The sequence below is a fragment of the Haliaeetus albicilla genome, chromosome W, assembly GCF_947461875.1.
Source record: "Haliaeetus albicilla chromosome W, bHalAlb1.1, whole genome shotgun sequence".
Lineage (NCBI taxonomy): Eukaryota > Metazoa > Chordata > Aves > Accipitriformes > Accipitridae > Haliaeetus > Haliaeetus albicilla.
Window position 1 is genome coordinate 14,244,712 of NC_091515.1, and position 25,506 is coordinate 14,270,217.

At 41.7% G+C, this 25,506-nt stretch overlaps 1 protein-coding gene and 1 long non-coding RNA gene across 2 annotated transcripts; both read right to left on the reverse strand.

The window, feature by feature from the left end:
- Window positions 1-12,561: 12,561 nt before the first annotated feature.
- On the reverse strand, window positions 12,562-14,262 carry LOC138683327 (uncharacterized). Its single transcript, XR_011322912.1, has 2 exons — window positions 14,125-14,262; window positions 12,562-13,769 (listed from the first exon to the last, which is right to left on the reverse strand). It is a non-coding gene; the product is annotated as an uncharacterized lncRNA (long non-coding RNA).
- Window positions 14,263-23,139: 8,877 nt separating this feature from the next.
- LOC138683575 (uncharacterized) lies at window positions 23,140-25,177 on the reverse strand. Its single transcript, XM_069775565.1, is given in 3 exon segments — window positions 23,140-23,726; window positions 24,248-24,506; window positions 24,509-25,177. Coding segments are annotated over 3 exon segments (1,515 nt in total).
- Window positions 25,178-25,506: the final 329 nt, after the last annotated feature.

Here is a 25,506-nt window from a genome sequence, read left to right on the forward strand (position 1 = left end):
TATTTGCATGAAGTATGTGGACCTAAAGCAAGTGGTGAAATCGATGGGGAAGCAGCACATTGTATGCTCAGACTACTTGATAGGCTATTCATTTTCTCCTGCCGCTCCCCATCCCTCCACAAAGTCCTTGCATAGTCAGATATAAAAATAACAAATGGAACACTGCCATTTAATATTAGATTACCAGGAACACTTATTTATAGTCCTTTTCTTCCCCAGAGAGGTATTTTTCTATCCTTTGGAACCTGTGCCCAAGCCCGGTGCCTATCAGCCTGCATTACCTTCGGCAGTGCATCAGGAAAGAAAAACTGCTTGGAGCTGATGGGCAGATGTGACGGATTGGACACATTTAGTGCAAGTTGTGGTAGTCACACTCCAAAGTGGGCTGGGAGGGATAGGGAGGCTGCAAGGATGACCTCTGTTTCTTCCCTCTGCTTCCCAGGGTGAAGAAATGGGGTCTGTCTTAGGACAGAAAAAAGAAGGTGAAGGGAGAGGGGAGGGGAGAAGGGGGCAGAGGAGAGGGAGAGAAAGAAGGAGAGATGGAGGGATGGAGGTAAGGAAGGCAGGGAGAGAGGGAGGGAAGAAAGACAGAGTCCTGCTTCCTCCTGCCCATGAAATCCCTTAGTCTCAGACCTAGCTGCTTAGATTGGCCACTGAGACAAACATTTTAATTTCACAGAGACACAGAATCACACTGGAATTTCCAGCATAAGTAAAAGCACTATCTAATCTGCAATGATTCAGAGAAGGAAATAGAAGCCCTTTGCTATAACTGTAACACTGCTACAAAAACTACAGAAATTTGTTGGAGATTTTTCACTCTTGAGAAAAGTTTTCTAAACACCATTTGCAGGAGATTACTCCCTACACTGTAGTTTCTTTGGGATGGAGGGTGCAGAGATTTCTGTTAACAGACAAGGCTGGATTCTCATTTTTAAAATGCTTATTTCACTGATGAAGGGATAAGACCAGAAAAAAAGGATAAAATTCAAATGTACTAAAGCTATTTCTTAAATTGTGTTCACATCAGGTTAATTCCCTTTTTCAATTTTTGAACTATAATAGTACTCTTGAAAGTAGCCTTTGAGGTACCATCAGGTATTCCACAACTCCTTTTCCTAACTGCATTTCCCACACTTACCCTGATTAGCAACAAAGGATGCCTTCCACATTGCCTGATTTATTTACTAGGGTTCTTCATGTCTCAATAATGTCCAGAAAAGACTCTCCCTGATATAACTAGGGTCACCACATTTTGGATATCACTGGTATATGCTGGTGAAGACTGTAGGTGGGTCAATATTGGGATCCTTTTTCTGGATTGCTCCTCCCCAGCTATTGAAAACCCCTAATATGACTGCTGAAATATCTACATTAAAGCACAATTAAATAATCTAATCTCTTTCTCCATCTCTCGTGCTGAATGGCACAGAACAAATGTCCGGCTCTCTGGTTCAGAGGCAGACACACAGATTTCTATATTCCTCCTCCTTTTTCAAGACACCCACTTCCTCTAAATTTCATTTTCTCTCCATGCAATAAAAAAATAAAATAACATTGATTTCTTTTTTTATTTAATTCTTTTTTTTCCTAGCGTGCCTATATGACATGACAGTGAATAACAGCATATGCCAAGAAAACAATTACATAGTACCTCTGTATTGATTTTTCTTATTATATCTCTTTACTCAAAACAAAGTTGTTTTCTTGGACATGACTGGCAAACCAGAGTGGTTTGTGCACCTGTTTTACCTTTCACCTCAATGTAGTTAATTATTTCTTAGAACAGATACCTGTAGAAACCTCTGACTTTCAAATGCTTTTCTGTCTAGTGGGCCTCCCCACTCCAGCCAGGAGCCCGGACAGGCACCTGGAGAGGTGCTTGTGTCAAAGTCTCGTGGTAATCAAACATTTAAGTATCTCTGAGGATCTGAATGCCAGATGGAGCCTGGATTCGGAAATGCCGTGGTCACAGAGGATGGTGCCAATAAAACCTGCGCAGCTTTGCAGGCACCTAAGCAAGCACCTCTGTGTGCACTAGTGTTGTGTAGTCCTACCAGTTTGCATGGAGCAATCTGAAAGGTATCCATGTAGCACCATGCACACATGTAGGTATCGTACTCAGATGGAGGAAGGTACCAGCTCAGAGTAGGTTTCACAAACTGAACTTTTATTTGGAGCTGGATGTGTAAACCCAGACAGTCAAGTACTGCCGAGCACCCTAGGAGCAGCATGCTTGTCAAATAGCTGTAGCAGGGAGCACTTAACTGAGGAAAAGGTCACCAAATTCAACATTTTTCTTTGCCGGAGAGAACTGGAGTCCAAATCTTTTTCAATCCCAAGAGACTGCCCTAATCACCATGCTGTAAAATATTTATTTTGGTTTTCTTCTATTGAAGAAAACTAATTACCATCACTAATGCATTAGGCAACGCCTTGTTGGCATAATTAAATGTTCAGTTGTGCAAAGGAGCAGAATAGCTGCACACCCAGTGTGGGCACAGCATCTGGATCCTAGTGCTTCTCTTGATCCATGGGGGAGTTTTATGCAGCAGATGGGGATCATACCAGAGTATGGCAGGGTAGTCTCCCATCCGAAGAGAGCCAGGACTTCTAGCTCTGTCTAACAAAGAAATGCTTTCCCATAGAGAATTTGCTGTGTGGGGCTCATCTTTTCTCATTCTGGTTGGGCATGGGTTGGGGGAGTGTGTGACGGATGAGCTGGGCAGCCTGGCCAAGGCTGCGCCTCTTGGGTGGATGTCCCTGGGTGGTACCCTCAGGCCAAGTCAAGGGCTTTTCACATCTACTTTTTGGATTTACAGCTCTGCAAAGGCAAAGAGGCAAGAAAGCCACCCCTGTGATTCTAGCCTGTTACTGTCAGCTGGGATTTTCAAAGTCACAGTGAAAGGCAGTGGCAGATCAGGATGCTCAGGTATGTCTGTTTTTCCCTTAGTCATTACTCTCCACTGCCCAGTACCAATTCATGCTTCTGACTCATGGATCATTGCTGCTGCTTGCCTGGGGACCTTTCGGGATGAGATGACACAACACAGCAGATGGTAGTTACACTGAAAATTATTATTTAACTTTATTGTGGCAAATAGTTCAATATAAGTATGTTGCTGTCAGATGAATTCCTTGCCATAAAAACAAACAAAAGTGGGATCTTAGAGGCCCAAAATTACTTGTAAATTGAAATGTTTATCTAGTTTCAATCCATCTGCCTCACATATTCAGTTTCTGGTTTAGTCTTGTAAGAGGAAAAGGAAGGAGAGAAACCCAATGACATGAACCACTAATGACCACTGTAACAAGGCAGTGTTTAACCAAATAATAAATTTAATCAGAGCATAGCTGCACTGAAGTTCATTCTAAAGGTATAGCTTGCAAACTTAGAAAGTATCCAAACTAGCCTTGTGTCCTTTGAAATAAAACTGTAACGTACACACACATATATACACATCCAAGAAGAAGGATGTATTTCTTCACACAAAACATATTCTAAATACATTTTGTTGACACTGGTTAAACATAAAACATTCAAATTTTGAAAGGACTGTGGTGTTATTTGTTACATTGCACTTTCCTTCTAATAAGATATACTTATGTATACACTTCCTCCTCCTCTACAAATTGCTTCTTTGTATTTAATTGTTTTTTATATGATAAAAATTCTCTTTAGGTAGACCTTATACATTAATTTGTCTGTTTTAATGACAGAAACTGTGTAGGTAGATCTTAGATGTTAATTAGATTTCATTAAATTAATGGGAAAAAAGACAAAATTTATTTAAAATATAAGCACGGCAAATCCACAATCTGGGCAGCTACAAGTCAATGATAGCTCTGAACTCAATAAAAAAGAAAAAACCCTGAAGTTCAGTTATACTGGAAGGAGATTAACTGTTGTGCAAAAGCTAAAGAAGAAATAAGTCAAGCTTATTATTTCAGCAAACAGTGCATTCAGCCCAGTTATAAGAACAGATCTGTTCATTTTCATACAGAATATCATAGCCGACTTTTTTTAAACTACAGCCTTCTTTCTGGTCTGTCATATGTCCATCAGAGGATCCAGCCTCCTAGGCTTTTTTTTTTCTTTTTTTTTTTTTTAAATAAGGTGCAGCTGAGCCTATTTAAACTCAATCACATCCACAGGAAAAGCTAGCAATGCCCCTTGTTTTTCACAGCTAGGGAGACTGTTTGACCCAGGAATTGGAGATCCCATCTGGAATACCTGCTGGGGTTTAATCTTCTTGGCCTCATCTGCCCTCTGCATTACTCTGGCTCAGCTGGTACCATGGGACAGAGCTGGGCTCGCAGTGGTGTCACCTGGAGAGCGTGTCTGTGGGGGCATCAAAGGGAGAGCATAGCCCATCATAGCTCCCCTATGGGATCTGAACTCACTTGTCCTCATTCTCCTCTCCTACAGATTAGACACCAGTGTCATTCCCCTACCTCAGAGGAGTTATTTCCGATTTTCCCTGGTTTAAGAGAGCCATCAGTGCCTATGCCACCTGTGGCAAGGACAGTTTATTATGATGGACATTTCAACACTTTCTCTCTCAGCAATGCTTCTCAGCATTTTCCAGGGTACCTTGGAAATAGGATGCAGCTGGGCTTTCCAACAGCATATATAAACTTTACTTAATAAAGCTGAACAAACTAATTACAGCCAGGAAAAAAAAGTTTTATATGCATTAGCATCTTTCCCAGATCCCAAATTAGCTGTTATTTAAAATTCTTCAATGAATGGTTTCTGAAAACATACCAGCCTGTAGCTTTCTCAGGAGAGAGTTGTTCTATTTTTTAAATTATTTTTATTCACAATTTGCTATCCATGTGGTGGGTCTTATCCTCTGAATCACATGGTTGTCTTTCTGCTCAAGACTCCCTGACTTGCAGTGGGGTTTTCAGTTCATCACAGAAGAGTGTTACCAGCCATATTTATGTAAATAGATGTTCACACACATTTTGCACCATTCTTTCAATGAGTATTTTTAGAGACAAAGTCACGCCTTTAAATAGTTACAAAAAGCTACTAGGACAAGTGTCCCAATCCAATGTCGGGGGGAGGTTTTGATACGATCCCAAGAGCAAGATTAAGACACAAATGAGGTCAAATGCCGTATAGTCAAAATAGGTTTTATTATCAAAAGTATCAAAATGGTAGCGATAGGATAGAATGGAAGAAAAGGTAGAAATTAAGCAAGCAGTCGGGATAGGATTGCTAGGATAGTCACCACCACGGATCCAGCGGCACCCCATTGGTCCTCAGTCTTCAATTCTTTGGTGGTAAAGAAGGCCCTACCACAGCTTGTCTCTATGAGTTTTTTATAGGGCATATTTCAATGATGTCATGCGCTGCAGGTTTCGTCCATCACACCTTCGGGTGATCAACACCAGAAACCAGTATCTTATCAGCTCCAGCCCCGTTTCCTCCTCTGGATGTCTCAATGGCCTGGTAATCGTCCTTATCAGCAGGTGTGTCCTGCTTAAACAGGCCATCTTAGAGACAAAGGGCTCAAGATAAGCAGTTCACAGTTCCTTGAGATGATGGTCCGGTCCCCCACACCTGACAATCTTTGAGGCAAATGGTTCAGGATAAGAATTCAGATGGTCCAGTCCCCCACACCTGACAATCTTTGAGGCAAATGGTTCAGGATAAGAATCCAGTCTCTTACACCACCCCGTGGCTCAAAGATTGTTTCAGGACCCATGGTGGTTTTGAGAAAAGATAGCTATATAGAAAAGTCAGAAAAGAGCATTTCAGACAATCTGTATTACCGACGGTGTGGTTCACTGTACAGCGCGAATTTGTTTAACACCATCAGGCGAAATAGTAGTTACAAATTGCATATTAGTTACAACACATTGAATCAATTGTATAAAGCATGGAATTATACATGGTAAAAAGAATAACATGGTAAAACCACACAACAAGTAAAATAGGATTCGCTTAACCCATGGACCACCAGGGAGCCAGGAAAACATATCAATGTCCCAGCCTTTCCATGTCTGGATAGGAACATGGGCCAGCTTTCGTATTCCCGCAGTAATTTGTTTAACAATTTTCCCACTGTCATCAATTTTTAAACAACAGTTAGAATCATTTAGTTTACCACAAACACCTCCTTCCTCGGCTAGCAGGTAATCGAGAACCATGCGATGTTGTAATATTGCTGTTCGCATTTGTGTAACCGGATGATGCGATTTAGGTTATAGATAGGTTCTCGAGCACCGCTAACCCGCTCGTTGGGGTTCCAGGTGGTAGGTCCATAATGTTGTATGATACGTTGAGGCATCCACTTGTCTTTGCCCCAGGTTTGACCACTCCCACCTGCTATAGAGATATCAATGGATCGCCGATATCGATTGAGATCATCATATACCTTAACACCCAGTTCATTCCCTTCATCATCCGGGAGCAGGAAAAACAAAGGGTGAATTACCCCCACATAACACACTCCAGTCCAATTTGCTGGTAGCATTTTGTAGGCACGTTGGCCACACACCCAATAGTGACCCTTTAAGGCTCGTGCACCATTTTCAAACAAACCGGTAGGTGTCCATGGTGATTGGAAATATGTTGAATTACCTACTCCCAGAGGATGATCCGACAGACTGTTCATCAACAACCTGTCCACAGTTTTTCCCACCTCCTCTGTGGTGCCCCAACAGATAGGAAGTCCATCCGGACCTATGCTCAAATGTCCCTGACAGTGGTCTTTATTATTACTTGACCACCAAATTTGAGTCCCATCAGTGAGTCTGCATTTTCAGGCACCGGAACCGTGGTGCCAAAAGCAGGTAACATTAAGAAGGTTATTAGACTGATTAGTGGAAGACCAAAAATGGGAAAACTGTTTCCTGTGCCCTGTTTGATTCACCCAGGCCCATCCGGACCAGTGAGGCACAAAATTTGGAGAACTGGAACTCAAGAGGTGACAACATGCCTGGTCGTCCCCTTCTGGTAGTGTTATAGCTGCCCTATGGTTTGAACAATCAATTGGTCTACAACCGTCAGTGAGGCAATGGTTGTCATAAGTATAGGTCCAGTTGCACTTGCTGTTTCCCACGGGAATGTTGCCGAAAAGCTTGGAATAAAGAACTTATCAACACCAATTTAGTGTAGATAAGCAGACACTTCTTTATTAACGGCCAGGTGTGTGGGTGAGTCCTCTCACGAACCACGCACACCTGAACACCAAAATCATACACCTTATATCAAACTTATTCATACATATTCATTAGATTTCCAAGAAATGTTATGCATATTCATTAGATTTCTGGGAAGTTATTAGCATATGCAAATGTCCTTTACGCAGGCGCAGTGAAGGTCTCTGGTGGTCTTCAGGAGCCCTCTGGTGGTCTTCCATAGTCTTCCTCACTTTGTCCGATAGTTGACCTCTCTTATGTGATTCTGCGCAGTACGATTTTCGCCATCATGTATTAGATTTACATAAAAGTACATTCAATGTTAATTCTTGAATTTAACATTTCTAGTGATTGGCCCTCAGTCACACCACCTTATCAATATTCTTATACTAAAACAATCATTGGTTAATCTCACTTAATTCCACTAACTGGAATCTTGATCAAAGTGGGGTTTCTAAGCAACAGAACTAAGGTCCATAACGATCTCTCTTAGTTTCTCAAAACAAAACACTACAAACTAACAAATCGGTCCAAGTTTCTATGGTTAACTAATTCTAGACAATACTCATTTTCTTATGACTGTATACAGCACATTTTGTATGTTCCTAATTTTCGATGACTACATTTCGAGCTTCAAACCCCTATATTCTACAATCTTTACCTTTTGATCAAACCCAGCTTATATAAAATTTTAATTTATCAGAATATTTGTAACATTTCCCCCCTTTGAAAGTTTTGAAAATCATTTCAATACTTTCACTATAATTTTATTAATTACAAATTCTGGGATTGTTTGTCCATCTTGCTGTCTTGTAACAGCTTGGATTATTATAGTTTTATGATTGATTTTCTTCTTAAAAAAAATTAGACAAATCACAAATTATATCTTTTCTTCTGTTTAAAACTAACTAGTATCTTCATCTCAATATAGATCGTGTCACAGCTTAAGGCAGCTAAAAGCGACACAGATTATAACAATGATAATAACTATCAAAATTATATTTTATAAAATTCAGTCAATCATCCAGTCAAAAAAAAATTTTAAGTTTAAAAATATTTTACTTAGTTAAGAATTTTCTAACGTTTGATCTTAATTCTCTACCGTTTTGAGTTATATGTTTTATTCTGTCTATCTGATGATTTAGAGCATCTGTCACATTTGGTATGTAGATATAACATAAATAATTTAAAAATCCAATGTATCTACATACTCCATGTTTTTAATAATAATAAGTCTTTCATAAAAAGGTGAATAGATCATATATTATCACTATTCACCCAAACTGTTAACTCTAAACTTTTTATCTGTCCTTTAATACAGTCAATTCCAAGTTAAATTTTTCCATTATTAAAAAAGGGTCAAATATAATTTAAAATATTATTATAATTTCTATAAATATATCACTATCTTAGAGCTTTAGCTACTAAATAAAGTTTTTGGATTTTTGGGTTATAAAAGAGTTACAAGTATAAATTTTCATACAGTTTTATTTGAAATGTGTGATTTCTTCTGTTTGTCTAAATTAATCTCCTGGTCAGAAGGGATGTGCTGTTATGTCTAATTCTAAGGGTCCAGCTGTGGAGACGTACTGACACAGTTCTTAAAAAGAATTTCTTAAAGAAATCATAACACCCTTTTAAAAACATATTTCCAAGGTACTCAAAATACTCAAAACATAAGACTCTTATGGGTAATGTGAGTGAGGTTTCCTGACAAATTTTGCTCAACTGTTTTTTAAGGGTATATTTTTTCTTCTTTTCTTCCCCCCCCCAGCTTATGGTCTATATGGGGTGTGATAGTCTCAATCTATAGGTAATACTTTGCTCAACTTGTTTCATAATCTTTGTTATAAAATGAGGGCCATTGTCGGATGACATTCTTACAGGCACTCCAAATTTTGGTATTATCTCTTTGAGCAAGACTTTAACTACTTTTCTTGCTTTGTTGGTGCGACAAGGGAAAGCCTCAGGCCACCCAATAAAATATCAACTAAAACTAGGATATATCCTTCTTTTCAAGACAATTCTCTTAAAAAGTTTTCCTTATTTAATAATTCCAAAGATAATCTTATTACTCATTTGGGGATAATTTTATATATAAATTTTATATCCGCTTATAATTGTTTAAACAATCTTTGTCATATTTTACTTTCTGTTCGTCAATATACTTTGTTATGTTCAGCTCGGGCAATTTCTCTTATTATTGTGGGTGGGACTATTATTTGACTTATCAGTGTTATAGCCTATCATGTTTCATTTTGTTAGTCTGTAATTTAGTAATTAATTTTTCATCTTTTTCATTATAATTTGGAGTTTCTTTAGACAATTTTACACTTTTCTCTGAAACTAGTGTTAGGATGTCTTTCTCTAGCCTCTTTAGCAGCTTTATTAGCCAATCAGTTACTTCTTTCAGGAACAGTCTTACTTAACTGATGTGTTTTACAGTATATTATAGTGACTGCTATTGGTTTTCAGATGGCTTCTAACAATTTCAGTATTTGTTCTGCATGTTGAATGGTGGCTCCTTGTGCAGATAACAGTCCTCTTCCTCTTCATATTGTTCCATGTGTATGTATTACTCCAAAAGCACTTTGCATCTGTCCAAATGTTGACTCGTTTTTCTTGACTTAGTTCCAGTGTTCAAGTAAGAGCTATCAATTCAGTCTTTTGGGCAGATATTTGAAGGCAAAGCTCACGATTCAATTACCTCCTCAGTAGTAGTTATTGCATATCTTGATAAACGCTTTCCTTCATGGATGAAACTGTTTCCATCGGTATACAGTTCCCAATCTGTTTCTTCCAGTGGCACATCTCAGAGATCCGGTCGGCTGGAGTAAACTCCTTCGATTGTCTACAAGCAGTCATGTTCCAGTTCTCCTTTAACTTGATCAGTTGTTGAAAACACAGCAGGGTTAACGATGGTAGTAGTTTTTAAGTAAACATCACCTTGTTCCAGTAACACCACTTGGTATTTCAGCATTCTATTAGGGGATAACTAATGCCCCCTTTCTGTTTTAACACAATAGTTATCATATTGGGAACATACACAGTAATCCTTTGCCTTCAGGTGAACTTACAAGCTTTCTGGATCAGTAGCACAGTTGCAGCAACGGCTCTCAGACAACCAGGCTATCCGAGACTCACATTGTCTAATTGTTTCAAGAAGTAGGCCACAGCTCGCCGACTTGGTCCCAGATATTGGACCAGGACACTCAGAGCTATACCTCTTCTTTCATGAGTAAAGAGTTCAAATGTCTTTGTGAGATCTGGCAGGCCTAGGGCTGGCGCCTCCATTAAAGCCTGTTTTAGTTGTTTAAAAGCAACTTTCCCGGCATCAGTCCAATCTATAAATCCATTGTTTGAGGTTTTGAGCTGCTCATATAAAGGTCGGACCAGCAAGCCATAATTTGCAATTCACAGGTGACACCACCCAACCATTCCCAGAAATGTTCGCAATTCTTTTAGAGTCTTAGCTTCAGGGAGACAACAAATTGCCTCCTTTCTCTCAGTTCCTAATTGTCTCTGTCCTTTCAGGATTTTAAAACCCAAATAAGTTACTTCTCTCTGGGTTATTTGGGCTTTTTCTTTTGACACTCGATATCCACTGATATCCAAAAAGTTCAAAAAGTTAATAGTTAACTTTGTGCATTGTTCTTCCGTCTCAGCTGCAATTAATAAATCATCTACATATTGCAACAGGATTCTTTGATTATTTTCTTTCTTCCAAATCTCTAATTCTTGTGCCAATTGATTTCCAAAAATGGTAGTCCTGTTCTTAAAGCCTTGAGGCAAGACTGTCCATGTATATTGCATTTTTTTTTTCCCAGTCTCAGGATTTTCCCATTCAAAAGCAAAAGTTCTTGACTATTGGGATCCAAGGGAATACAGAAAAAGGCATCTTTTAAGTCTAACACTGTGAACCATTCTTGTTTCTCTGTTAGGGCTGTTAACAAAGTATTAGGATTTGCTACTACCGGATGAATATCTTGTACTATTTGATTTATTGTTCTAAGGTCTTGAACTAGCCTGTAATCTTTTCCATTAGCCTTTTTTAACAGGCAAAATTGGGGTATTATATTTGGATTCACATTCTATTAACAATTTGTACTTTAGAAATTTTTGTATTATCAGTACTAACCCTTTCCGACTTTCCAGTTTTAGGGGGTATTGTTTAATTCTTACCGGACTCAATCCTGGCTTTAAATCAATTCTCACAGGCTCTGCTCTTTTGGATTTACCAGGAACTTCCCCAGCCCAGACAACTGGAATTACAGCATTATTTACTTTTGTTGCCGAAAAACTCGGAATAAAGAACTTATCAACACCAATTTAGTGTAGATAAGCAGACACTTCTTTATTGACGGCCGGGTGCGTGGGTGAGTCCTCTCACGAACCACGCACACCTGAACACCAAAATCATACACCTTATATTGAACTTACTCATACATATTCATTAGGTTTCCAGGAAATGTTATGCATATTCATTAGTTTCCTGGGAAGTAATTAGCATATGTAAATGTCCTTTATGCAGGCACATTGAAGGTCTCTGGTGGTCTTCAGGAGTCCTCTGGTGGTCTTTCATAGTCTTCCTCACTTGTCCGCTTCTTGACCTTCTTTAGGTGATTCTGTGCAGTTTGGCCCTTGGCAGGTAACTAACTGTTTCTTGGCAGATAACTACAAGTTGCTTCATTTGACTCTTCTCAGTTCCCATTAATTTGAAATTCTGACATCTTATGCATTCTTCTAGGTTATAATATACTCCTACAAATAAACACTATATCCAAATTATCTTAAATCTTAAGCTTGTTATCTAAATTCTGAATGTTCCTACTAGATGATTTTAACCAATTCCTCCGGCCCTGTTACAGGGCTATACAGAGGATTTCACAGCAGCTGTTGGTTGTTGGTTAAATGTGTAAAATGCAATAGATATATAATTTTTGCTAAAATATTTCTTATAATTCTATATTCCTATTAAAATTGAATATGATTAATTCTAACTAATAACAAATCAATAACAAATCAGTAACATTTCCCCCCTTTGAAAGTGTTGAAAATTATTTCAATACTTTCACATTATCTACATAACATTTTGGACTACTTCTGTAACAAAGTGTGGACCTCTGTCAGAAGAAATTCCAATAGGAACTTCAAACCTTGGAATTATTTCTTCTAGTAATCACTTTACTACTTCCTTTGCTTGTGTGGAACAACAGGGAAAAGCTTCTAGCCATCCTGTAAAAGTATCAACCCCCACCAGGATGTATCGATACCCATTTTGCCTAGGTAGTTCTGAAAAATCTACTTGTCAATAATCTCCAGGCTCTGTACTAGATTTTATTCGACCCATTTGAACCTTTTTCCTGATTACTGGATTATTTTTCAAACATACTTCACATTTTGCAGTTATTATTTTAGCCATTCCTAACATTTTGAGTGATACCACTTGTTTTTGTAAAGAAGTTACTAAGGCTTCTGCTCCCCAGTGACATTCCTGATGCTTTGTTTGAATTATTTCTCTCATCAGAAAGGGTGGAACTACTACCTGTCCTTTAGGTGTTACCCACCATCTGGCTCGGTTTTTCTTAGCATTTAATAATTGGCCTAACTTATCATCCTCTTCTGAGTATTTTGGTTCTTCCCTAGGAAGGGTTACTGTTTTGGAGGGAATTAATGCCATTTGTAATGCTCGTTCTTTTGCTACCTTTCTTGCTGTTCGGTCGGCTAAATTATTTCCAGCAATTTCCTTTGTGTTTCCAATTTGGTGTGCTTTACAGTGCATGATTGCTACCTGATCTGGTTTTTGAACTGTTTGTAATAATTGTAAAATTTCATCTTGGTGTTTAATATTTGATCCCTGAGAGGGCAATAATCCTCTTTCTTTCCACAATGCTCCATGGACATGTACCACTCCAAAAGCATACTTTGAGTCTGTCCAGATATTTACTTTCTTCTTTTCGCTTAGTTCTAAAGCTCGAATCAAAGCGATAAGTTCCGCCTTCTGAGCTGAAGTGGTACTTGCCAATGCTCCTGCTTCTATAACTGTGGTATCTGTTGTTACCGCATATCCAGCGTATCGGACTCCTTGCTCCACAAAGCTGCTACCATCTGTATACAATTCCCAGTCCGGTCGCTCCAATGGTACATCCTTCAAGTCTTCACGACTGGAATAAACGTACTCAATAGCAGCCAAGCAATCATGTTCCAATTGTCCTTCTTCCTGTATGGAACTTAAAAATACCGCTGGATTTATCAGGTTAGTTGTTTTTAAAATTACATCATCTTGTTGAGTTAATATTACCTGGTACTTCATCATTCTGCTCGGAGATAGCCAGTGTCCCCCCTTTTGTTCTAAAACAGTTTTCACCATGTGTGGGACATATAGACTGTTATTGTTTTTCCCAAGGTCAATTTCCGAGCTTCTTGTATGATCATTACTGTTGCAGCCACTGCTCGAAGGCAATTTGGCCACCCTTTACTCACTGTGTCCAGTTGTTTGGAGAAGTATCCAACTGGTCGTTTCCAGCTTCCCATCTTCTGGGTTAACACACCAAGTGCCAGGTGTTGTCTTTCATGGACAAATAGCTGAAAATCTTTAGTTAAATCAGGGAGGCCTAAAGCAGGTGCAGACATTAAAGCGCGTTTTAACTCTGTAAAGGCCCTTTGCTGTTTTGGACCCCACACAAAAGAAGAGTTCTTTTGGGCCTCATACAATGGTTTAGCTATTAAACCGTAGTTCATGATCCAAAGACGACACCACCCTGCCATTCCCAAGAACGCTCTAAGTTCATGTATATTTTTCGGCTCAGGTATACCACAAATGGTTTCTTTGCGATCTTTTCCCAATTGTCGCTGCCCTTTTGAAATCTCAAAGCCCAGCTATATCACAGTCTGATATGCTATTTGGGCTTTCTTCCTGGATACCTTGTACCCATTTAGTCCTAGAAAATTCAAGAGGTCAATGGTTACCTGTATGCAGGTAAATCTTTCTTCTGTAGCAATCAGTATGTCATCCACATATTGTAGAAGTAAATGTTCAGGCCTTGGTTTGTCCTGTTTCCAGATTTCAAGCTCTTTTGCCAGCTGGTTTCCAAAAATTGTCGGGCTATTTTTGAATCCTTGGGGTAGTCTTGTCCATGTCAACTGCATCTTTCGCCCAGTTTGTGGATTTTCCCATTCAAAGGCAAACAACTTTCTGCTTTCCTTTTCCAAGGGTAATGTATTGGTTTTATGTGGCAAGGTTTTGGTAGCGGGGGGGGTTACAGGGGTGGCTCCTGTAAGAAGCTGGTGGAAGCTTCCCCTGTGTTCGAGAGAGAGCGAGCCCATACCAGCCGGCTCTAAGACGGACCCGCTGCCGGCCAAGGCCGAGCCAATCAGTGATTGTGGTAACGCCTCTGTGATAACATTTTTAAGAAGGAAAAAAAAAAGTTGGGACGGGGAGAAAACAGCCACCGGAGAGAGGAGTGAGAACATGTAAGAGAAACAAGCCTGCGGACACCAAGGTCAGTGCAGAAGGAGGGGGAGAAGATGCTCCAGGCGCTGGAGCGAAGATTCCCCTGCAGCCCGTGGTGAAGACCCTGGTGAGGCAGGCTGTCCCCCTGCAGTCCAGGGAGGTCCACGGTGGGGCAGATATCCACCTGCAGCCCGTGGAGGACCCCACGCCGGAGCAGGTGGGTTCCCGAAGGAGGCTGTGACCCCGTGGGAACCCTGCGCTGGAGCAGGTTCCTGGCAGGACCTGCAGATCTGTGGAGAGAGGAGCCCATGGAGCAGGTTTTCTGGCAGGACTTGTGACCCCGTGGGGGACCCACGCTGGAGCAGTGTGCTCCTGAAGGACTGCACACCGTGGAAAGGACCCATGCTGGAGCAGTTCGTGAAGAACTGCAGCCCGTGGGAATGGCCCACGTTGGAGAAAAGTTCGTGGAGGACTGTCTCCCGTGGGTGGGACCCCATGCTGGAGCAGGGGAAGAGTGTGATGAGCCCTCGCCCTGAGGAGGTGAAGCGGCAGAAAATAACATGTGATGACCGTAAACCCCATCCCTGTCCCCCTTGTGCCGCTGGGGGGGCTTGGTGGAGAAATCCGGGAGTGAAGTTGTGCCCGGGAAGAAGGGAGGGGTGGAGGGAAGGTGTTCTGAGATTTGGTTTTATTTCTCATTTACCTTACTCTGGCTGATTTGTAATAAATTGAGCTAATTTTCCCTAAGCTGAGTCTGTTTTGCCCGTGATGGTAATTAGTGAATGATCTCTCCTGTCCTTATCTCGACCCGCAAGCTTTTTGTTATATTTTTCTCTCCCCTGTCCAGCTGAGGATGGGGGAGTGATAGAACGGCTTTGGTGGGCACCTGGCGTCCAGCCAGGGTCAACCCATCACAGGTATGCAAAAGAAAGCATCTTTCAAATCAAGCACTGTAAACCACTGATGAGTCTCCTTTAACGCTGTTAACAACGTATAAGGATTTGCTACTACAGGATATATGTCCTTGGTTATTTGATTCACTGCTCTCAAATCTTGCACTAACCTGTATTCACCCGAGGGTTTTCTGACTGGTAAAATAGGAGTATTATATTCAGATTCACATTCCTCCAAAATTTTTTACTCTAAAAATTTGTCAATCAATTTCTTCAGCTCCTGCCTAACTTCTGGTTTGATTTGGTATTGTTTAATTCTCACTGTTCCTGCATCTTCTTTTAAATCTATTTTTACAGGCGTTGCTAATCTTGATTTACCAGGAATATCTGTTTCCCATACTGTAGGAATCACTGCAGAATCTACTTCTGGTGGAATATCCTGTTCTTCCACTTTCTCTTGTATCATCAGGATTTCTCCTGTTTTTGACTCAGGTATTTTCAAAAAGAGTTCTCCTTCCTCAAAAACATTTTGTGCATTTAATTTGGATAACAAATCCCTTCCTAACAAGGGTATCAGACATTCTGGTACATACAAAAATTCATGTGTAATTACTTTATTTCCAAATTTCAAATCCAGAGGTTGCAGGAATGGTCTGTTTTCTTCTTTCCCTGTTGCTCCTATTATGTTTGCTGTTTTTGTTCCAATTTTTCCTTTACAGGTATTTAATACCGAAAATGTCGCTCCTGTATCCACTAAAAATTTAACTTCCTTTTCTCCCAGCTTAATTATAACCAGAGGCTCAGCTGGGTTCCCCTCCGGTCCCCCTCATTCATCCAAAACCATCATTCTGGCTACCTCCTTCTGAATATTTCCTCCTGAACATTGTTCATTTTTAGGACAATCTTTTTTCCAATGTCCTTCCTCCCTACACAAAGCACACTGATTCACTCCTAAGGGGGTGTTAAAGTTCCGATTGCTAAAGTTCATAAATCCTCCCTGTCCATAGACACCTCGTCCTCTTTCTCTACCTCGTCCTCTGCCTGCCATTCCTGTCATTGCGGCCAGTAATCTATTTTCTCTGGTTTTCCTTTCCTCTTTTTCCCTGTTATTATATACTTTCCATGCTGCCTCCAACATTTTATTCAAACTCCTTGAATTCTCTCCCTCCAGCTTCTGAAGTTTCTTTCTTATGTCTGGTGCCGACTGTCCCATAAAAATCAAAGCCAACTGTATCTGAGCCGCCTCTGTATCTACTCTTAAATCAGTATATTTTCTGGCAGCTTCCTTCAGTCTTTCCAAAAACGCTGAGGGAGATTCATTCTTATCTTGTCTCACCTCATATAACTTAGACCAATTCAGAGATTTAGGCATAGCATGTTTAACTCCATATAAAACCCATTTCTGATACCGACTCAGCCTTTCTCTATGTTCCACGTTATTTGGATCCCACTGCGGATCCCCAGACGGAAAATTCTGCTCTAATGTTCCACCTGTTGTCCCACTCAATACAGCCACTTCTGCCTGTGCTTTTGCCAGTCTTTAGTACCATCTGCTTTTCTGTATCATCCAACAAATTATCCAAGATCACCTGTAAATCACTCCAGTCCGGATTCTGCGTTCTAATTATAGTATCCACCACTCTGCCTACTCTCTCAGGATCTTCTCTTTCTTGTTATCAAAAGTTAATGACATCACCAAATTATCTCGACTAATTAACTTGCATTCCTTTTGCCAATCCGTTCTCTGTCTCAAATAAAAGAACAAATCCACATATGGCACTTCACTCCATTTACCTTCTCTTCTACAAAATAACATTAACTGTAATATAGTATTATAGCTTAAAGTTCCATTTCTTGGCCATTTTTCCTGATCTTCCAAAACATACAAGGGCCACCGGTGTTTACAGTATTCAATCATTTGATTTTTTCGCAAATCATCATGCAATTCACCCCAATGTGCCAACAAACATCCCAACGGAGATGTTTTCGGTATCTTTCCATCAGTGGATAAATTTCCCATACTCTTACTCTTAAATAATTTGGCCAATGCCATTATGTTTATACCCAGTACCAAATATCTATTAAATATATATCAAATATCAGAAATCAATAATCAATTATCAAATGTCAAATACCGAACCATATATCAAATGCCAAGTATCTGGTACAAAGTTTCAAATACCAAATGCATATATCAAATACCAGATATCAAACGAATACAAATAACAATTGTTGCCAGGTAATGGAGTCCACCTACTTGTCCAGGGCACGGATGAAGCCGACTTCCCTAGGCAAGAGCCATAACCAATATCCCCTGGCAAGATTATTAATCAGCAAAATATACTCACACTTAAAACTTCCAACCTCAGTTGGAGGCACTACAATTGTTGCCAGGTAATGGAGTCCACCTACTTGTCTAGGGCACGGACAAAGCCGACTTCCCTAGGCAAGAGTCAGAACCAATATCCCCTGGCAAGATTATTAACCAGCAAAATATATTCACACTTTAGATGCCATAATAAAATTACTTTACAATACAATATACAATCACTCAAATCTGCCGCTTCGTTCTTCTAAACTCCACACTCGCTTCGTGCTCAATTGCACGTTTCACACTTACAACACTCACACTCACACCTTTCCACAATTGTTAGTTTAAACAAAGGTCTGTAACACAACTCTTAACTCTGATTTGTGATACTTCCAAATACACTAAATATCTCACAAAGGTACACATATAATCTTAAAATTCTTTAGAATTGGGACTCAAACCCAAAGTTTCCAAAATGCTTTTGAAGCTGGGACGCTAACCCAGAATCTTCAAAAGTTGTGGGACTCTAACCCACTCCCAAATTGTCCAACCCAGCAATAGCTTTCGCTTATGTCTTACGGGCAGACGCCTAGGCTTCCACTTCCTTCAGGATCCTTTAGTCCAACCCTGCGCAGCTTTCGCCGCGTCTGACAGGCAGATGATACTGGTGGGACTCTAACCCACCGGGGGGACTCTAACCCCACTTTGTGGGACTCTAACCCACTATCCTTAATATTTCAAAAAAAAAGAAGTGTCTTACCAAAATCCAGGGGACGTCGCAAAGAGCCTTATGGATCGGGGATCGATGGGTATCCCCGAGAAATCCTCGGTGCCGGCAGGAACCGATCGGGTCCCCGACTCCTCCGGTCTCTCTCAGCGAGGTCCCATCTGGGTCGCCAGAAACTGTTGCCGAAAAACTCGGAATAAAGAACTTATCAACACCAATTTAGTGTAGATAAGCAGACACTTCTTTATTAACGGCCGGGTGTGTGGGTGAGTCCTCTCACGAACCACGCACACCTGAACACCAAAATCATACACCTTATATCAAACTTATTCATACATATTCATTAGATTTCCAAGAAATGTTATGCATATTCATTAGATTTCTGGGAAGTTATTAGCATATGTAAATGTCCTTTACGCAGGCGCAGTGAAGGTCTCTGGTGGTCTTCAGGAGCCCTCTGGTGGTCTTCCATAGTCTTCCTCACTTTGTCTGATAGTTGACCTCTCTTATGTGATTCTGCGCAGTACGATTTTCGCCATCATGTATTAGATTTACATAAAAGTACATTCAATGTTAATTCTTGAATTTAACATTTCTAGTGATTGGCCCTCAGTCACACCACCTTATCAATATTCTTATACTAAAACAATCATTGGTTAATCTCACTTAATTCCACTAACTGGAATCTTGATCAAAGTGGGGTTTCTAAGCAACAGAACTAAGGTCCATAACGATCTCTCTTAGTTTCTCAAAACAAAACACTACAAACTAACAAATCGGTCCAAGTTTCTATGGTTAACTAATTCTAGACAATACTCATTTTCTTATGACTGTATACAGCACATTTTGTATGTTCCTAATTTTCGATGACTACATTTCGAGCTTCAAGCCCCTATATTCTACAATCTTTACCTTTTGATCAAACCCAGCTTATATAAAATTTTAACTTATCAGAATATTTGTAACAGGAATACCATCTTTTTGTGTTCGGTTCAGACAATATCCACCTTGGACTGGATATTGTATTGTCCAGGGCTGTGTGTCTTCACCCCAGTAAGAATCATTTTTGACCTCACTGTAATTACTCACTAACCATTCAGGGGAAATAGGGACAGCAGTCCATGGCCAGATTTCCAAACCTAAGGGCCCACCACATACCCAACAATTAGTCAGATTAAAGGTGTTGGCCACTTGCTGGCCTAGAGCCACAAATTCATTTTGCCACTCCAAGCCGAAAAGAGGGGCACAGGAGGTTCCCCAGATATTAAAGGCAGCAACAATAGTCATCCAAAACAACATCTGCGGTGGTATACCAAACATCCTATAAATATTAACAAAGCAATCACTGACAAAACTTCACAAACGATTAACAGCTTCACGTATTTCCTCAGGCACGCTCCACAGTTCTCACCTGAAAGAGAAAAGAAAAAACAGACTCGGTTCGTTCTAAGGAACTGGAAGCAAATTGTTATTAGAAGGATGGAATAATCCACCTGGTATTGATTTTATGTTCCTTTCCATAAGCATCCTTTGCTTTCCAAGCATATTTATTCATTGGTGTTTCCAGTACCAGAGGTACGGTTCCAACCGTGGGGAGTTCAACTAAGACTGGTTGGCCCGGAAAGTATGATGGATTTCTGGGATGATCCGGGTTATCTGGGGCTGGCATAATGGTTGGGGTCTTCGGGCAAAATGCTGTAATTTTCGGGCACCCATTCACTCCCCAACGACTGTTAACACTAGTCACTGCATCCCGTAGCCGTTCAGCCCATCCAGGTTTATGCGGCTTGAGGAAGCGTTTCAGCAAGCCATTCGTTCTTTCCACAATTCTGTTTGCCTGTGGATAATATGGAGTATGGCGCACCCACGAGATCCCCTCCTGGGCTGCCCAATCTTGGACTATGTTAGCAGTAAAGTGGGAACCATTATCCGACTGAATCGACTGAGGTTTGGGGAAAGTGCCAAACCACTCTTTCAAGGCTTTCACTGTGTTTTCCCCAGTAGCTCTGGCAAAGGCTTCGGCCTGGACTAACCCTGACACTATCTCTACTCCAACTAACACATAATGCTTCCCTTCTGATTTCCAGAAGGGGCCAATGTAGTCCACTTGCCAAGCCTCCCACAACCCTTTCCCTTCCCTTAGGTGTAAGGGGTCACCTTCCAGGGGTGTCTCTCCAAGCGGGTATGACACTGTTCACAGGCAGACACACAAGTTTTACATTCTTCCCTGGTAACTGGCCAACCTCGAGCTTGGGCCTCACAACAGAGGTCTTTGATCCCCGAATGTTTCCTTTTTACATGTAGCCATTCTAACAATCGCTCCCAGTCTTCTGCTATTGGGGTGTTCTGGAGGGGAGCTAATCGGGCCAATTCATCAGCTTTGCCATTCCACTGGCTAACAGGGGTGCTATCCTGTTGATGGGAAGCCACCCAGGCTACTGCAAATTTTCCTTGTCTAGCGATGGTTAGAATATCTTGCCACTTTTCTTTCTGCCATACAGGTATCCTATTGACTTCCCACCCATTTTGTTCCCAGAAGGGAAGCCATTCAGTACAGCCTTTAAATACAGCATAGGAATCAGTATAGACATAGACAGGAGAGGTAGATTGAGCTTCATGCTGGAAAACACTCCATACTGCAATTAATTCCCCTACTTGAGCACTACCTTCCCCTTCGGTGATTATTTGTTTGTCCTCATCTACGCGGAGTGCTACAGCTCGATATTTCCAAGTTTTTCCTTCTCGTTTAGAGGAAGCATCAGTAAACCAAACATTCTGCAATTGTTCAGAAAACGAGGGGGCCACTTGTATTACAGGAGGAAGTTCAGATGTTTCCCTATCTGGGCTTGTTTCTTCTTGAATGGTTAACATCTTTGTTGCCCCCTCAGACACAGTAAAAATGTCACAATAATGCTCTATCTGGGCATACCATTTCCGTACAGAGGCTCTCTGAGCCACCCCGTCAGGGGGCGGAGTTCCTGCTAAAACTGTCTTGGTTACTTTAAACGGGCCTCTGAGTACTATAGACTGCTGTCGAATAGTCCGTTCAGCCTCTCTCAAGGCTAAACTGACTACAAACAAACCTTTCTCCCAAGCAGTATATCTTTTTTCTGCATCCTTAAAACTGCGAGAATAGAACCCAATAGGTCGAGTGGGTCCTTCGGGGCCCTTTTGCCATAAATGTATTGATAACCCACTTTTGGCAAATCCCCATTCAATATGGACAGGGTCTGTGGGATGACTAGGACCAAGAGCTTGATGGGCAGTTGCTTCAAAAATTAGCAATTGCAATGCCTCTTCGTGGGGCTTAGTGCATTCCCACTGAGCCCCTTTTCACAACAAGTCATACAGGGGTCTTGCAATAATTGAAAAATCAGGGATATGTTTCCTCCAAAACACAAGTAATCCTAGTACATGCTGCAAATCCTTTTTTGACTCTGGCATTTTAATCTGACCCAATGAGGAAAGGGTGTCGGGGGGGATACATTCCTCCCTTCCACCAAATTCCTAAAAACTTTACTTCGCTTGAGGGTGTTTGTATTTTCTCTGGTGGAATTTTCAACCCCAAGCTTTCCAAGTGAGAAATTATATTATCCTGAGTTTTCTGAACCTTTTCTGTTTCATCCCCACCTACAAGAATGTCATCAATGTATTGATAAACACTGACCCCCTCCTCTGTCTGAATTAGTTCTAGCTCCTGCACTAACGCATCATGAGCTAGAGCGGGGGAATGCTTGTACCCTTGTGGGAGTCGGGTAAAAGTAAATTGTTGACCCTCCCAAGTAAATGCAAAGCGGTCTTGATCTTCTGTTTGCAGGGGGACCATAAAAAACATATCTTTAACATCCACTGTTGCCATAATCGGGTGGGCTCGGTCCTGGATTGTAGCTATAAACTCAGCAATATTCGGTACCGCAGCTGTCAATGGACCGGTATTTGCATTAAGTCTGCGATAATCTACAGTTAATCTCCACTTGCCATTAGGTTTTCGCACTGGCCACACCGGGGAGTTAAAAGGAGAATGGGTTGGAATCACGATACCCTGTCCCTTTAAGTCCTCTAACACAGGCGCTATTCCCTCTCTGGCCCCCAAGGGTATCGGGTAGGGCTTAACATTTGTAAGCTTTGAAGGGGGAAGCAGCGGCGCGGCTTTTAACAGCCGAATATCTATTGTGGGAGAGCCAAATGACCACTGTCTCCTTTTGTTATCAATCCAGGTCTTTCCTTTTAAAACATCGAGTCCTAAAAGGTTAAGTGGAAACTCCCCCACAACCATTGTCACTGTAGTGGCACTATCTTCTCCTGGCAAACGCAGGCTGACCGCTGCTAATGCCTGTGGCTGAACAATGCCGAATGCATCTGCCACAAAAAGCTGCTGTTTGGAGGGTGTAATTCCGCAATTAGCAGCATCTTTGGTTTTAATAGCTGAAATCTGAGCTCCGGTATCTACCAAAAAGGTGACCGGGACTTGTCTTGGTCCCACAATACCCGTAATTAGTAAATCACCCCGCCGTTTTCAGTGAGCTGTCTAATATACATCCAACCTTCGCCCCCCCCCCCCCCCCCCCCCCCCCCCGCTCACCACCAAAAGGCAAAGGATCTAGTTTCCCGCCGGCTCTTGGGTGGCGTTTGTTTCTGATACATCAATCAGGGAGGGTGCGCTAAGAGTAGTATTCTCAAAATCCACTTTTCTATTTGCTGATTTATCAGGCCGCCCTGTTACCAATTTTTCCAATTTGTCTGTTGGCATCCCGTCCATTAAGTCACGCGGGATCCCCTTCTGGTATCCCCGCGCCCACAGTATATTACGTTTGTTCGGGATATCTCTCCCCACCCCCGGCGGTTTAGCAAGGGGTGTTCTCTTATCACTCCCAGGGCATGGAACTATTTTTACTTCAGCCCGCCTCAAGCCCCTGGAGTCTGTTTTGGTGGCTGGAGGGTTAACAGGACCATACTTGTGCCCATACTTAATTAATTCCTGGGCCACTTCTCTCCAGGTCCACATTTTCTTATCTGGGGGGCGGCGGTGCTGGTCAGGCGTGAATCCTCCTGAAGCAGCCGCAACACTCTCGCCCTGGGGCATTGCCTGTATTTTTTCTTGTAATTGTATACCAAACGGTTTCAGAGAATCAGGGAGTCCCCGTATAAGGGGAGTCACTCGCTCAGGATCCACCGACATCATCATTGTAATGAACGGGTTAACTTTGTTCATGAAATCGGGAAGGGGGAAGAGACATAGAGATTTAGCAGATGCCTTGTGTAAATAACAAGGCTTGCTTAAATGGTGCGTAAAGGTCACGGGAAAAGGGCAACGGCTATAACTTACTAGATAAGGAGGAAAAAGACAACAGCTACAATTTACCAGATAAGGGGATTAATTCTGCCAAGACTGTACTTCTCCACATCAAAAGACATTCTACATCAAAGGACACTCATCCTTGAGAAGATCGACCGAATCTGCCTAGTAACAAACCTACACGAGTGAAGAAAGAAGGAGCAGGACAAGGCGGAGACTTACAAGAAAGGGGTGCATGAACTGTATATAAGGAATGTAACTATAACATAAAGTTGCGAGCCGTTGGCGGAGCGCGGACTCCCCGGCCGCCCAGCACTGTTTTGCTCTCTTATCGCTTGCTAATAAATTCGATCTTTTTATTTAATACAAATTGGCTCCCCCAATTTGTCACGAGCGTCTATAACAATCATCAGGGACTCCTGCCTAGGGTCTAATTTTTGATCATATGTCATCTGCAGACAAGCTGCCTTTTGCACACTCTCCACTAATTGATCAACAGTCCCTGTAATCGCGAGGGGCTCCCCCCTCTCCAAGGGGTTCAAACCTCCCGCCCAATAGGCTGCCCGTTGGGTTAAAGACCAGGGGGCACGGTGATTCCCAGTAGTTAAAAACACTCCCGGTCCCCAATACCCTTCCGCCTCCTTTTCACTCAACAGAATCTGGTCCCCCCCCCCGACAACGATACTCTCCACACATACTCCGTTTCTGACTCCTTAGGGGTTCGGCCAAATTCCTTTTTTAGTTTTGCCAACTCAGTGGCAGTATAGGGGACCTCTTTAGTTGTAACTTGGGGGAACTGGTCCTGCCCATCATCATAAGTATATTCAGTTTTGACTAAAGGTCGCAATGAAGGCAGCTCTAACTTCTCCACTCTCTCTTTTGCTGCCTGCAGGTCCTTAAAGGGGTAGCCAATTTCTGATCTTGGAGGAATTTCCTCACAGACAGTACTCGCAAGGAGCTGCTCCTTAAGAGCAATTTGCAAATGTTTCACTTGGTTCTTTTCTGCTTCAAGTTGTGCTTTTAATCCCGCCACTTGTCCCATAAGGGACTGAACAAGATTTTGGAGGGATTCAATAATTTGAGATTCTGCAGTGAGGTGGCAATCCCTATCCTCCACTGCTGCAGCCACACTGGCACCGAGAACGGCACAGACAATTGCTTTTCCTTTCCCTGACTGCACTCTAGCATCTTTCTGTAAAGCGACCATTCGATCAATAACGCTCTGCAGATTATACCAATTTCCCTGAGCCCAGTCTATCCCAAGCACAGAGGGTCGCGCTTTATGTTTTCCCAAAAAATCAAACAAAGCTTCTTTCAAACAGGCAACTTTGTTATCACTCATCTTATACAAAGTGGGGAAGCAGTCGTCTCCGGAAGGCAGCACGTAAAGTTTCAAACACAGCACAACACAAGCCTGCACCCCTTACGTTCCTGAGCGGTCTCACGTATTAAAGCGGGGAAAGTTTCAAACACAACACAAGCCTGCACCCCTTATGTTCCTGAGAGGTCTCACGTATTAAAGCAGGGAAGCAGTCATCTCAGGAAGGCAGCACGTAAAGTTTCAAACACCACAAGCCTGCCCCCCTTACGTTCCTGAGAGGTCTCACGTATTAAAGTAGGGAAACAGTTCGGCACTCTAGTCTCAAGGGATCCTGTCCGTGACGCCAATTT